Source organism: Conger conger, chromosome 3 (assembly GCF_963514075.1).
Source record: "Conger conger chromosome 3, fConCon1.1, whole genome shotgun sequence".
Lineage (NCBI taxonomy): Eukaryota > Metazoa > Chordata > Actinopteri > Anguilliformes > Congridae > Conger > Conger conger.
In genome coordinates this window covers 52,161,223-52,177,708 of record NC_083762.1, presented here as the reverse complement: position 1 = coordinate 52,177,708, position 16,486 = coordinate 52,161,223, and the positions used below count along the sequence as shown (strand labels likewise).

The following is a 16,486-nucleotide window of genomic DNA, read 5'->3' as shown; positions in this document are numbered from 1 at the left end:
TACCGGAAACCTTTCAGTATCTAGTCTTAAGGTTTTTAATTGCCTTTGGAGTCTGTATTGCTGTTTGTTAACATGAGGACCAGAGTTGTGCCAATGAGAGTCAAGAAAGCCATTATGAGGCTGAGAAATAAGAAGAAAAACTATCAGAGACGAAGGCCAGAAAATAGGCTTACTAAAATCAATTATTTGGAACATGATTAAGAAGAGGGCACTTATTTCTGCATTTACTTCTCCACTAAAATTCTCAACTAACAATCCAATGAACTGACAGAGAGGGAAGAACATATTAGTGTTAACTTGATCGAAGTGATCAACATTTTTATATAACCCAGATAACATAAGAATGATAAACAGGTTGAATTAGCTGAAGCTGGCTATCATCATAGTTTGCTGTAATTACTGGATGTAGGTAGCAGCTTGAGCAGGTGGCTGTGCGGATTCAAATTCCAGTAGTGTTTGGATATAGTGATGCAAAATGTAGCAGTCTGCTTGTAATGTCTTTCAGTGAGAGACTGATCATGCACAGGTATTTGTTATTAACTAATTTTGAACAATCTTTTTTTTTTTTTTTTCATATTCAGGTTTAAAATTTTGGTTTAGCATCTAACTTTAAAATATACATAAAAAGAAAGAAAAGCATTTTAACCACATTATTTTTAACTAATATTTTTATACATTATAATATAGTGCCTGAATTTCCAAGAATTGCGGTTTATGTTTATATAGAAAATACTGTAAATCAATTGAGTTTTCAATATTTTAAATTAAATATGTGTGCAGCACTTATTCTATGAAAACAAGGGATAGATTAGGATGAAGATTATTGACAGTGGACTGCTGGCATGCATAAAAAAGTCAAATGAGATGCAAAGAAATTAAAAAAAGAAGCAAAGAGTACCCACCTAAATCTTGCTGCACTCGTCTAGGTATGCCCGAGATGGTCTTCCGTCTTCTCAGTTTCCTCCGTCTCTGAAGCACCGACTGAGAATGCACAAGTGAGCAGCGGACACTAGCTTCTCTGTCAAATCCAACCCCTGTAAAGCAGATAGCGCGTGTGAGGAACCCTTGTACGCCTGCAAACCCAGCCTCTGTTGATTACATTCATGCCTTTTCCTGCCGATTTGCTCTAACTCTCAATTAGACAGGCTATTTCCCCTGACCAAAACCTGGTGCCTTTAATGGCTGAGAGATGTTATCTACGAGGTATTCTTGAATACTGACATTTTTACTTCTTCACACAAACACTTTAGGGCATTCCTTTACCAAAAAAGGAGATAGCATTCCAACAGTTCAATGTGTGATTGTGCAAATGAACAAATTATGGCCATCATTCACATCCCTAATTGAGCAATAGTACAGACTTCCTTATCGTGAGAAAACAAGACACATACTGCAGGAAGGAGTATAATCTGAAATATACTAAAAAGAAATAAAAAAACCACAGAAACAGGAAACATTCATATGCGGTCAATGTCATGCAAATTGATAGTACTAACAGAACCAAAGACATAATTGAAACATTTCTGCATAATCCTACCTCATATCAGCCTAAGTTGCTGACCTTCATCTCTGTAGGTTCCCGGTCTGACAGCTTACACTATAGTTCCCGCTTTGTGCTTTTCTATCATGATGTTTTTCCCTCTCACTGTGGTTCATGACTATCATGTGATTAGAGACTGCGCTTTTCAGCACCACAGCAATTACCGTACTCTGCTTACAATGTGCAATTTTGTCTAAACTGTCTCTGACTCAGCCTCAGCCTCCACTGAATGAGAAATAGCATATTTTCCTCTGACTCAAGGCAGCCGAAGGTAAATAAAATCCCTAAATATTTTTACGAAAACAAATAATTAAAGATAACACGACTCATTGATATTTGTGAAGCATTTTCGTTCTGCTCTGTGATCCCAAGCATGGATAAATCAATTTGGACAATGGGGGGATGTCATTGATTCACAAGCCATGACTTGTGCATTTTCGTACAATTTGACCTGAATGTGACAGCTAGGCTAGACAGCAACATGTCACACTTGCATACAGTAAAGCACCAATGTATTAGCCCCCAGAATTTATTATGGGCATGAGCATTGTATTAAATACGCTTTAAAGCTGGTTTGGCGATAAGCACAGAAAGCATTCTCATTTACTGACCAGTCCCTGTGTGTGCTATCATAATTTGAAATTAATTAAGTTTACGTGAGCACCACGCCTACTACTGTTTGAGATTAGCATTGCTATTCACTGTTCTCTGCCAGAGAAATGTCATGCTTAAATGGACTGACATTGTATGATAGAGGTGGGGGCAGGGAGAGGAGGGGTTTAGTCTCTCTCCATTCCTCCCTCACGGACACAATTGTGTGAAAATAAAAACGTGAAACGTGGCGACACGAGGGACGTGGGCACAGCAAATGGACATGTAAAAGATGGCTCACTGAGGAATGCTGAAATCGCAGGAGGAGAGGCAACGACGGAGACCTCCTCTGAAAACAACACATAGCAAGTTCAACACACTTACAGAGAAAGCTTTGTTTTGCTTGTGTTTTTTTTTTTGTTTAAAGGAGAACTCCAGTCAGTTCCTGTGGCATAAGACACTCATGATGAACAAGTGAAAGGCCTTTGCCCTGCACTGTCAGCTAAACTGCATCACACCTGAAAGTTAAACCCTATGGAAATGTACAGTAATATATAGCTAGTGAAAATGATATACATATCATTATTTATATATACACTATATGTGTGTGTAAGTATCAAGATCAGCCACACTTCATTTCAGCTTTGAGATATTGCAGAAAAATGTATTTAATCATATTGTCCACATACGTATAAGTTCACATACGTACAACATACTGCAATATACCCCACTTCCATAAGGGAAGGACCGATATATATGCACAGTACAGAAGACACAGCCTAATCTTGGGCAAATAAATTATGAATCAATATGAAATAATAATGTATTCAATACCAGGCCATTGGGTCAGTCGACTCACTCAAACCACTGATCTTCACAATATAAAAATAAATTATATTCAAAAAACATTGAAATAATTAATATTATTATTATTATTATTAGTAGTAGTAGAGATACGCTAGTAGTAACAGTAGTATTATTATTGTGATATGAGGTATGCTTTTTCTCATGAAAATCCCTTTCATCCCAGGGGCCATGACTTCCTGTTTACCCACATTTCTGAACAGTGTGCCAGCGGTCCTCCTCGCCCGTGAGCAGGTATACAATTTGAAACTCACAGTGCATGAGAAAGACCTTCCAAACATGTCAAAATGAGTTGTTTCATTTACGTTTACATTTGAAGACGGGAGTTTTTCTTTAATATTAATAATAGCAAGACAAACAAATGCAGAGACGAGTAGAAATCGGAAAGTGGGCGATTTACCGGTGACGTTAATGGGAATAACGCACGAGGAGATCACTTGGGACTGGGTTTTCAGTCTCTCCTCTGGGGTGGGGAGAGGCAGTGCTTTTGACCAGTTAGTCTGCTTGTCCAGAGTGGAGGGGATATTGGGAACAGGGCACTTAGGCCTGTGACCGAGTACCAACACATCCATTTCAGGGTCTGTGGGATGGGCGTCCTGGAACAGATGGACATTAGCGCTGTTAAATTAATGTGGTTAACGGTGTTAATAGTGCAGATGTGCATTAATAACTAAGCAGCGATGGAAACAAATAGCACAAAATAACTACAGAATGTTGCACTGTTAAGATTCCACACACCTGTATTATATTAAAATTGTAATCCACTTCTATATCTATATTATTAGGTCAATTAAGTGGTTAGTAAAGCATATTAGACATTTATTGTTCTGCTTTGTGTAGCCTTAAAGTACCAAAAGTAAATTGACATTAGGAGTTTCATTACCCTGAAACTGGCTTTTGAGCACATTCACAAAACATTAACATGTAACATACAGTATCATACAGTAATTCCAGAGAAACTGAAAAAAGGCTTTGAGAGTCAAAAAGTCAGTTTAGAAAAGCCAACCATTGACAAGAGAGAAACACAGAGAGTGGCATTTTTTTTAGAAAGTCAGAATTATTATGCAGAATTTAATCACATCATGTTCCCTGAGCTCACAACCTAAATTCTCACACTTAACTTTTTTAAATGAGAGAATTGAAGGTAAATATAATTCAACATGAAGGTACGAGATCAAGCATATTTTCAATGTGGAATCCTGTACTGGTGCTGAGAAATGTGATAATTGTGAGGAATTGCAAAATTCTCAGGTTACAATTGAGAGCAATTATAGATACAATGGAGTGTGTTACTGACCCATTATTCAACTGAACTTTACATTTACTTCTGCAACAGCAGGAACAGGATTTCATACACAGATTTTAGACAACAAACAGTTGTGACTTATTATTCATTATATGAAAGTCTACTTAAACAAATGAGAACCCTCATAAGGACACACATACACATACATATACACACAGAGAGCTGCAGAGAGCTGTTCAACTGACATTACTGATGTCTTTGCTGAGAATATACACTGTATCATTTGTACTACAGCATCATGCATCATATGCATTAGCCAGAAACAAATTCATTAAAATACTTCTTTGGAAAATGTCAATAAGTTATCATATGACAAATAGCAGAACTTTAACAAGTAAACATGATTACAAATATCAGATGCATTTAGTGCAAAAGGGCTCTGCAGTTTTAGCATTAGTACATCGGAAACAAAGTTGTGTTTTAGCCATCAAATTGAGTTCAAACCCGCTCAGCTACACAGCACTTCTTTTTATGATAATCTTATGCAATAAACCCTTCCTTCTTTGTGTTTCAAACTCACTTACATCCTAAGTTTGTTAAAGCTTAAATCCAAAAATATAGCCATCTGAAATGCCTCTCTCTGTCCACACACAGGAAAGTCAAACTTCCAATCCAACTATAAGTTAATTTAATAAAAATATGCACCTACCTTTTTCTATCAATAAAGAAATGCATGAGCATGGACCAGTGCAAGTAGCCTCCTAGCTTGAACTGGGCTCTGATTTACAGATGCCCCTAAAGCTTTTGTGCTCGGTTTCCCAGTAGAAACAAATGAAACACTGACGAATCACTGGCCACGCAGGAATCCCGTTTCCTAGGGAACTTTACAGATGGCCAAAAACTTAAACTAATGTAAAAAATAAAGACAAAAAAGAAAAGAAAAGAAAAAACAAACAAAATAATGGCACATTGGCTTAAGCAGATGTCAAAGGGAAGACAGCGCAAGAAGAGAGAGCGGTGCGACAGAGATGAGGAGAAAAAGAACGAGAGGCAGAAACAGAGGGAGGGAAGGAAGGAGGGGCGAGGTGGGGTTGGTGGGAGGTGGTGAGAAAGCCAAAGCTGGCATTTTGGTTTTTGGCACTGGCGTACTGCCAGGAGCCGCTTTCATGAGAAAAACGAGAGGCATCTCAGGGCAGGGTGTAAAAGAATGCCATTCATAAAGCCTGCATGGCCGCAGAGTAGCCTAGGGAGCGTGAACGAGCCTTGATTAGAAAAATGGCAGAATTTGGCTGCTTGGTGTAAGAGACATGAGAGTTCATGGTCAACCACAATACTCTGCACTAACTCACAGAGCCAATTAGTATGACAGCACTCGCCTCCATAAATATGCCATTCAGAATACATACATATACAGTATACAGCAAATATACAAACATATCCACATTTTATCGCACACTTCAAACACTTTATGTACAGCTAACAGGAGTCTTCCTGATAATCCTGAGCTACGGTATTATAATTTTTCTTTGCTCCGTGAAGGAGCATGTCTCTGGCAATAAGGAGGGAGAAAACATTTCCTTGCAGGAGAATCGTGATCTTCCATCTGTTTAAAATTACTCAGTATTTGTGAGAGAACAATTTCAGAAAATTGAACAGAAACAAAAGAAACAACTTGTGATGAAGAACAGAAGAGGACTGGCAGATGGGATTACGGTGTGAAAGCTAATTTGACAGGCAACCGAGAGTACCCTTTACTCACCATTGCTACCTACAAACTTTCCGAAAGCATACACTGATTACAATGATGCAACATAGGGGGCTGCAGAGCCTCTCTAAGGCACTGTTCTAGTGCATCTATGGGCCACATAGTTTGAGGGTCAGCCTATAGGTGCTGTGGCTAAGACTGGGACCTGGAAGGTTGGTGGTTCAAGCCCCAGTGTAGCTACAATAACAAAGCTGTATCTGCCTATCAAAGCGACTGAGACAGAGAAAAAGTCTGAAGACAGCAGAGAGGAAAAAGGAGGACTTAGAAGTGAAAGTCAGCCAGGAGAAGGAAGAGGTTGACATGCAGAACCAACCAACTCAGGGGATGGGGGCAAATACCTTTCTGCTCCAGGGGGTATAGTAGCAACATTCAGTGGGGGAAGAGGAGCGCTTTCTCTCAAACTATAAACACAAAAGGCAAAGTAAACAAATAAACAAAAGATGAATTAAATTGTGAAAATAAAATCATGAATCATGGCTCAAATTAAAACACCTCCACACAGACAAATGTTTCCAGCTAAACACCTGTATCTTGGGTAAAAAGACAAGAGGGCAGCAGCTTGTAGCCTAGTGGCTAAGGTACATGTTGGGACCCGGAAAGGTTGGTGGTTCAACCCCCGGTGTAGCCACGATAAGATCCGCACAGCTCTTGGGCCATTGAGAAAGAGCCTTAACCCCAAATTGCTCCAAGGGGGATTGTCCTCTGCGTACTCTCCTCAACAGGCAGTCACTTTGCATAAAAGTGTCAGCTAAATAACAAAATATTATTATTATGAGGTTTGAGAGAAAGAGTAGAATGGAACCAATGCAGACAAAACAGGTCTTTTGACCAGTGCTTGTGAAGTAGCCCTTATCCAGAAATAGCCCTTAAATTACACACTGCGATTAATCTCCCTTTGAATGCAGTGAGTGAGTCATCGGTGATGTACAGATGAAAATGCTGGCGGCTCCAGAAGGCAGAGCTGGAAGGGTAATCATGGAGTTAGAAGGATAGAAGAGACTGAACTGGTTGACCCCCTGTCTTCGGTTCCAAGTGGTTTGGCCCGTTTCACCTCCTGTATTTCTTAAACTGAGACGTTTTTATGCTTACTTTGCACATACCTTAATGCTTTAGAGACAAACAAACAAACAAAAGACAACCAAATCACAGCAAGGTTGACAAACACACTCAAAAACACATACACATAAACACGTGTACTATAGGTTGTTTCAGGTACAACCCAGAGTTGGTGAAGGAAATAAAGGAAAACACTAAAGCACTTTCACCTGGACACTTTTCTCAGACCCTGTTCTAAACCCCGTGGAGCTTGCCACGAGGAGCATTGCTTTCACTCCTGCTCAAATCTAAGCATGTCCCATGCAGCTATGCTCAAGCAGCAGATAGCGACACAGCAGATAATTTACCTCTCAGCTGCAGCAAAGAAGCCATTTCATTGTAATGCTGAGTAACAGCAGCAGCAGATTTTTAGCAAAATCAACAAAAAGTTTTTGCAAAAATTAAAAACAGATCACGCAAGAAATGCAGAGGCGATGGCTTTAAAAAGCAGTGCTGTGTTGAGCCACACGCTGTATGAGATACTGGTCAACTCCAGTTACCTTTCTCTGTATTGGCTGAAACTCAGTGTCCCTTACAGATCTCTCCTGTAGCACAGAGAGGAGGAGTACACCATCAGAAGGAAAAAAGAGAAAGGACTGAATCCTGTCCACAGTGAAGTGCTACAGTAACAATGGGAAGTGAAGCCGCTACACTGCATGAGGCCAGAGATGAGCCACTCTCATCCTCTATGTCCTCTGCATGCAAACAGTCAAACAGGTGGGCACATTCCATGATTGGAGACACTACAACTTGGACAATTACAATTGTAAATGACATCTATGTAGTATGACAGAATTTGTTATAAACTGTAAAATAAAGTAGCAGTGAAAAACAGATCGCTATCCAAATATAAAAAGTCAACAGAAACCAACGGCAAACATAAATATGTTTCTGCAGGCAGTGGGGAATAATGCAGGTAAAAAATGATATGAAAAGATAAAGATATAGTTATCATGCACCAGTGGAATAATATACAAGCATTGCTTCACTTGTCAACATGCATAATTTCCTCTTAATCATGCAAATAATGTTTTAAATGAAATGATGGTCATACAAGGATCAAAATATTGCATGGGGTGATTTTAATTATTCCAACAGTTACCTTTCTCTGTGTTTGTTGGATGTCTGACTCTCTCACTGGCCTCTCCTTGTGGAGGCAATTTAGTAAAAAACAATGAAAATAAAATAAAATAAAATAAAAATAAAACAAGATAAACAATTAGAAAAACCTTATTTGCCCCAAAGCTATATACATTTTGTTGTATGTTAAGAAACTGATCCTATACATGCAGGGATGGGAAATAATCCACCAATCACCGTTACTGTTGTTTTATTGGTTGTTATCCATGTCATAATAGGTGGAGCTCCTCTTTCTCCACAGAGAAGAACATTCCTCAGAATTAATGAACTATCTCTAGAATGGATAAGCGAGACAATAACAGCTGAAAAAGACAAAACGGAACACATGTACTGTATTCAAATAAATTACCTTTCTTTGCATTTGCTGATAGTCTATATCTTGCCCTGGCTGTCTCTCCTGCTGTATGTTAACAAACAAGTAAACCATCCAATAAGCATACAATAAATGTAGGAATGCAACAGCTAAAAACACAAACCCCTTTTCTGCTCATGGAATCAGAACCAGACGGAACTGGACTTCTGTAAAAGGGAGTGTAACATTGACAGAACTGAAGATGTTACAGTTCTTTGGATGTGGATACAATATTGTTCCTGTTTTACTGATCTTCATTATTGGGCTGGCTGAAGTCTTGATTGGCTACCTTTGTTATGGGCTTGAGATTATATTTGCTTAGTTGTAGCACAACCCAACAGGAAAAAGGAGTGCACAAGTACAAAGAAAATTAACCTTGGGGGGTTGTTCTAATTCCAATTGTGGAATTCCATCTGGTTCTTGTTCCCACAATAGCAAAGGACGTAGCCATGTGTTCATATATTACTTTATTCCACTTATCAATGTGAGAATGACCATTGACTATTGTGGAAATATTTGTGAAATGCCTGTTGTGGTAGCACAGTGGGATTGATTGCAGTCGTGGCCTTGGCAGTGGTATGAATCAGGAGTATGAGCTGATCTCAGATTGTGTATTGGAAAGGGGTGGGATGTTGTCTGTGTGCTTACCGTTCGGGGATGTCTGCCCCTCTGCTCACGTCGCCTCAGGGTGCGGGGCGATGGGTATGTGGGCATCGGGGGTGCCACTGAAATGGAGATGGTCACCCTGCGCTCTCGACTGCTTGTCCTCTGACGCTGCTGTTGATCTGTCAAGAAGTAGCACAGAGGAGATATCCCAGGGTCAGCCCTTATGGAAATATACTGGAATGTGTTTTGTGCAATGTGGACTTTTTGGAAAATATATTGAAATTATTTTAAATGGATAAAATTGTCATTTTTGCCCATCAATCTACACTCAATAACCCATAATGACAAAGTGAAAACATGTTATTCGAAATTTGTGCACATTTATTAAAAATCAAAAACTGAAATCTCATGTTGACATAAGTCTTCAGACCCTTTGCTGTGACACTCCAAATTGTGGTCAGGTGCATTCTGTTTGCGAGAATTTCATTGGAGTCCACCTATGGCAAATTGAATTGATTGGACATAGTTTTGAAATGCACACATCTGTGTACACAATTCACAATTCACACTACATGTCAGGACAAAGACCAGGCCAAGAAGTCCAAGCAACCCTCTGTAGACCTCTGTGATAAAATTGCGGTGAGGCACAGATCAGGGCAAGGAAATGCTTTGAGTGCTCCTTGGAGCACAGTAGCCTCAATAATTGTTAAATGGAAGAAGAAGAAGAAGAAGAAGAAGAAGAAGAAGAAGAAGGGTGGAACCACCAAGAACCTTCCTAGAGTTGGCCGTCTGGCCAAACTGAATAACCAGGCAAGAAGGACCTTGGTTACGGAAGTGACCAAGAACCCAACAGTCACTCTAACAGAGCTTTGAAAGTCCTCTGCAGAGAGGGGAGAACCTTCTGGAAGAACTACCATCTCAGCAGCACTCTGTCAATCAGGCCTTTATGGTAGAGTGGCTAGACTTGAGTAAAAGGCATAAGACAGCCCGCTTGGAGTTTGCCAAACGGCATTTAAAGGACTCTGAGAGCATGAGGAAAAAGATTCTCTGGTCTAATGAGACAAAAATGTAACTCTTTGGGCAGGACTCTAAACACTATGTCTGGCGAATACCAGGCACTGCTCATCACTGGGCTAATACCATTCCTATGGTGAAGCATGGTGGTGGCAGCATCATGCTATGGGGGTGTTTCTCAGAATTGAGGGATGGATGAATGCAACCAAACACAGAGGTCCTTGAAGAAAACCTGGTCAAGAGTGCACAACCTCAGACTGGGGTGATAGCATAGCAGGTTTCAGCATAACAATGACCTGAAGCATACAGCTATGACAATGCAGGAGTGACTTCAGGACAAGTCTCTGATTGTCCTTAAGCGGCCCAGCCAAAGCCCTGATTGAAACCCCATAGAATATATGTGGGGAGACCTGAAGATTGAAGTTCACAGACACTTCCCATTCAGCCTTTTCAATACCTCATGCACCTTACCGAATTACATTACATTACAATGTGTACTGTCTTGTATCGTTTTGTCGTTTCCACCATTTTTGCCTGTTTTGTTCTACTTTTTATTTTGTATATTGTTAGGTGTTTTCCGTATACCATTCCCTCTCAGAGAGGCTTTGACACATCTTTTTGTAAATCATAATTGTAAATAAAAATATATTTGACCTCTGAAGAGGGGGGTTGGTGGTGGGAATGAAAAAAAACATATGGAATGGTTGCAAACTTGCCAGGAAGTGCATATTATACGGACAGTAAGGAAGATGGTGAGGGAGGGCATAAGTAACCCAAGGATCGCAGTTTAAGAATTCAGAGATTGGCTGTATCTTTGGGTCACCTCCATACCAACAAACTCTTTGGAAGGGTGGCACAAAGACAGCCCTTACTGAGCACAATAAACAAAACCAAGCAATGTTTTGTTGCCAGTGGTCCAGGGGCACTATTTAAGATCAATGGCACAATTAATTCCACAAAGGAAATCTTGGCAGAAAATCTGGTTGCCTTTTCCCAGGAAGCTGAGACTTGGTCATAGGTAGATTGTCCAGCAGGATAATGACTCCAAAGATCCACACAGGAATGGTCAAGTAAAAGCAACTGCCATGTTTTGCAATGGCCATCTCAGTCTCCAGACTTAAATCCCATGAAAAACCTGTGGTCTGAACTGAAGAGGGGGGTATCCCAAAGATATCCACGATTCTGAAAAGTGTTCTCAAACCTTATTACAAATTATAGGAAAAGACTTGTGGCTGTCATTATTTTTGGGAGAAATAATTTGTTTGATTCCATTGAATCATTGCAGCACACTGCTTTACACATGTTTTAAAATAAAACTTATGTCAATACCTGTATTATACATACCTTCTGGAAGCATTATGCTTCATACAATTCTAATAGAATTATGCTTGTATTATTATACAAGCAGCTTTGGAGTGTTACTTGAAGTGTATTTTCTTGCTTTAACCGCCCTCATGCCAATATAAGGTCACCAGAAAATGAAGTACACACACACACTTACAGTACAAAAATACAGTTATTGTTTTTAAGGTGTATATAAAAAGTTTTTCCTAGCTAGGAGGCAGGAGCTAGTCTGGTAATTGATGTGGCTTCAAATTGACTTTTAAAAGAACAATTCCTGGGTCCTCAGGGGCTTTCCTTGATTTAGGAGCTAGGAAAGATGCAAGGAAAAGGAGCACAGAGGTAAAAATAAGCGATTGGAAAAAGCCCCAGGTGAAAGATTTTAGGTGCCCTTGTCAAATGCCTCAATTTCAGTTGAAGCAATCCATGCTGAAGCAATTTGACTATTTGTACACTAGAGGTCAGTGTTTGCTTTAAATTCATTAAAAACTTTACATAGCATTTTGAGAACCATTGAAAAAGAAGGCACACTTTCAACAATTACTTACAGCCATTGGCTTTAGTAATATATCCAGATATACCATATATACACTAGGGGTAAGTATTGAATATCAACAGAAAACGCTCATTATACAATGAAATACTTGAAAGAGGAGGTGTAATTTCCCTTGTGTGTTGATATCAAGAAACATACTGTACCATAATATTGTACAGAGTTTGTGGATAACATTTCTGATTCATTAAATGAATGCATAAATGAATATCAAGATTAGATGAAGCATTTATTTGGTTCAGATATGATATCAAAAATTCTGAAGGTCAATGTTTTAAACAGAAAAACGGTGGGACGCAATTAAACTTATATCTGACGTTTAACAGTCCTGCTGCATGCAGACAAGTTAGAAAAATTATAGGTGAAAAAACAGCCATAGTTGTACAATCAGAGGTAGATTTTTCGTAATGTATTCATTTTTGCCGTTTCTACAGGCTGTAGATGCTGCAGCATTTGAGTTGGTGAGTCAAAGGTTGCATTGAGAAAGACCTGATAGTACGTGAGCAGTGCGGCTTTATAGTGGGGAAGGGTTGCTGTGCTTTCAGGTTAGTGGTTGTTCATACTGGGTGATGTTCTGTGGTTACAGTGCAGTTTGTGGTGTTGCCATGCTACGAGTGTGATAGTGGTGTGAATTGAAGGGTGTTGAAAGCTGTCCCGGTGCTTAAGTGACCAAATATTGATTTGGATTTGGATGAATTGGTTGATTGCTTGATTACTTAAAGGTCCCATATTGTCAGTTGAACGTGCTATAAAAACACTGTTAAAGCATCGAAATGCACAGTTCCCAAATAAATCCACACTATCCGTATGAAGAAAATTTTCATTTAAACAAGCCATTTTGACTTGTGTCGTGAAGTTGTGTCATTACATCGCTACGCTCAAAACAAATCCAAGTGCTAGGCACAGATGACATTCAACTCATTGGAGCTGGCCAGCCAATCTGAATCAGAAGTTCAATGAGCCTTAAAGCCTTAAAGTCATTAAACATACTTTTCTTGGTAAAGCTCATGAGAGGCGCTGGAAAATGGACATGTAAAGCTGGATAGAGATTGTTTTTGGTACTTAAAACCACACATACGACTTCTTATGGATACCAGGACCCAAAATAAAGCACTGGAACGATATACGACATGGGACCTTTTACTGACTGATTATCAGTGGTGCTAGTCCTCACCTCTGTGCAGTGCCCTCAGGTTCTGCTTGGCGTGCTGGTGTAGCTCCTCCACACACGGTGGCCGGGTGGAGGGGTGGAACACGTTGCGTTGTAGGTGCCATGGCGACTGGTAGTGCCCTGCCAGCTTGCTCTCCACATCCAGGTTAGACACAGCTGCAGAATAAAGGCAAGGAGGACCATGTTATCACAAATCCAGCAGCTACAGGAGAACTACAGCTCCCAGCAAGCAAGCACCTATCGGGCCACCATCAGCAGACCTGAAGTGGTCCTCATTCCTGGTCCTGGAGAGCTGCAGGGTGTGCTGAGGATGGGCAAGCCCCTATAGCCAGGTTCCTCCCAAGATTACTTCCAATTGGAGAGTTTTTCTTGTCACTGTTTGAGGGTTTTCCCCCCCAAGGGAGTTGTTTACCTCATATGCTACTGGGGGCTAAGGGCTGATATGTTTAATTCTCTTCTGAGTTATTCTGTAAAGCGTCTTTGTGATAGTCTTCTGTGAAAAGCTCTATACAAAAATAAATTTGAATTGAATTGATATTTATTATCGCCATAATAACAGCAACCAATTAAGAACCAAGAAATGTGAGGTGAGGTAACTGTGTAATTAACTGCTTTAGTTAATGATCAATGAAGTGCTGAGTAACAATAAAAGCCAGCCCACTCTGCGGCTCTCCAGGATCAGGAATAAAGCTCACTGAGGTAAGACAATATTTTATAGCAGTCCACTAGTAGGAGCACCATTTACCAGCTATTTTGCCATTGCTTAATAGCTGATCAGTAGTGCTGACTGATGGATTTGTGGTGGACCAACAGGTCTGCTGACAATGGGGCACTGTATGTTTGCTAGTTTCGGATTGAAGGAAATAATGCATGTGCGCAAACTGTATGCTAAGCAAATTACAAAATAACGCACTGGCTTGCATTTATATAGCACCTTTATCCAAAGCACTGTACAATTGATGCTTCTCATTCACCCATTAATACACACACTCACACACCAACAGCAATTGGCTGCCATGCAATGCCAACCCACTCGTCAGGAGCATTTTTATTTTATTTTTTTTGGGGTTAGGTGTCTTGCTCAGGGACACTTAAACACAACCCGGGCAGGGGATCGAACCGGCAACCCTCCGATTGCCAGACGACTGCTCTTACTGCCTGAGCCATGTCGCCCCCTTGTGTGTTTAACTTACTCGTTATAACCCATGTGTTTTGTTTTAAACCATTTCCTTTTTTGATCCACTGTATTTCATGTTCAAGCCTACAGTAGATCATGCCCTGGTCGTCAATAAACATAGTCATGAAAATTACAAAGGAACCAACATGGTTTGTGTTATGTGTGGCCTCACATCACAAAATAGAAACTCTTGCAAAGCTATGCAACAAGGAACAATAAATTCACACTGCACATTAGCATTGTGCTGGGACTTCTGTCAACACGTACACATACGGTTACAATTTTACAAATGTTGACTAAAGATGGTGGCACACCATGATCTTTAAATTGGTAATGTTGATAACTGTGAGTCAGAAAAAGATTGCATGTGTCCTTAAAGATAAATCTGTAGTTAGGGACACTTAAGTACAAGCTTAACTTATGTATAAGTGTAAAAACAAAACAATGCTCCAATCACATAGCAGCTGCTGTTGGTGAGACTACTGACTAATTTCTTGAAACAAACTCATCTTAATGACCCACTATATGACCCACTCATGGATAGGATATTAATTACATTAAGTGAAGGCTTTGTCAGCCACAAAACAGAAACAAAGCACACTTCAGATTAGTCCATATGAGTCCAACCAAATGTACTCTATTTGAGGTAGAAGTACTCTATCAGGGCTGTTTTTTTTTTTTTTTTTGGTGAACATTTCACTTTAGATTACAAGCATCTCCCTAAAGGGGGTGGGGGGTTACAGTGAAGACAGTTTAAACACATGTATTCTGTTACAGGGTCTAATGACCGAAAGAGTGGGGGCCTGGCTTTCCGTGTGTCTCTGCTGTAGAACGAATCATCAGCTCCAGCTGTGTCTCTGATGGGGCGAGTTGTGCCCCGCCCCCTCTGACCGAGACGAGCAGGATAAACAAACAGGCTTCTGCTCTATTTCCCCTGCAATGGGATGCCCGCTAACCCAGGCAAAGACATACAGCTCTGAGACAGGGAAGAACTGTACAGGCAACAAGACTACAGCCAAGAGTGCACCCTTCTCCATATTGACATATTGTATATCCAAGAATATAATGTCATACATCATGCATTGAAATCCATACTGAATAATACATTTGAATGTACAGTATTGACACAATCCAAATATATTTTGATACATGGCATAGATTGTCATTTATGCTAGAATTTAATTTCATATTATACAGTATAGCCTACAGTATAAACTGTATATACTAAATAGAGAGATAGAGGGGGAGAGAGGGAAAGAGAAAGGGAAAGAAAGAAATAAGGTGAGAGAGAGAGAGACATTGGCTCGTTCAGGTTGACAGAGCTTGTTTACTGTGTTATTGCTCACAGTTATACACAGAAGGCTGTTTGTTCCTGCAAATACTACACAGGATCCCCCTGATACGGCTTTGGAGGATACAGGGAAACACAAAATACAATCATAGAGCCAATATTGCAAAGGCCCTCCCCAAGCAGTAATAACCAGTCCTTTATATTACCACTCTTGACAGTTGACTGTAGAATTGGGGTTATAGGTATGACATTGCTATATATTTTGGACAAAAATAGGACAGTAAAATACAGAATACAGAATGATAGTGGAGAAGAAAAATGGTGGGGACGAGGGGGAGGTGGTAAACTGGCAATAATGCCACAGCGATGAATCTTAAAATATGGCATCCTATCTTCAGTTCTTCATTCACAGAAGCCACTAAAAAGCATTGCATACTGTATTGAGTTTACTGAGGGGGATTCCAGCATAAACGTTGAGACGTTATCCATGCCTAATCTCTACCTCACCAACCCACTGTTTTGAGTGTGTTGCATGCAGATGTTTGTGGAAGGAAGGGCCTGGCATTGATCACAGTTCTGGGGTAACAAAAATAAAAGAGACAGAGTAAAGATGCCTTCATTACCTGACTGTTGAGAGTGGAAGATGATAGGGAAGCAAGTCACTTGCTCTTTTTTGGTGAAATTCATATGTATATTCAAATTCAAATGTGCCTTATTTGCATAAGAAAACAACACCCACC

General features: G+C 40.0%; 1 protein-coding gene across 1 annotated transcript in view; it reads right to left on the bottom strand.

The window, feature by feature from the left end:
- The window catches only part of LOC133123480 (actin remodeling regulator NHS-like), a 125,721-nt gene that overhangs the window by 7,631 nt on the left and 101,604 nt on the right, over positions 1-16,486 (bottom strand). Inside the window, exons 2-8 of the mRNA XM_061233948.1 lie at positions 13,282-13,434; positions 9,242-9,378; positions 7,602-7,646; positions 6,345-6,407; positions 3,396-3,591; positions 2,433-2,480; positions 903-1,034 (exon numbers count right to left, since the gene is read on the bottom strand). Of these exons, the coding sequence (XP_061089932.1) occupies positions 903-1,034; positions 2,433-2,480; positions 3,396-3,591; positions 6,345-6,407; positions 7,602-7,646; positions 9,242-9,378; positions 13,282-13,434 (774 nt within the window). The remainder of the gene's footprint in view (positions 1-902; positions 1,035-2,432; positions 2,481-3,395; positions 3,592-6,344; positions 6,408-7,601; positions 7,647-9,241; positions 9,379-13,281; positions 13,435-16,486) is intronic.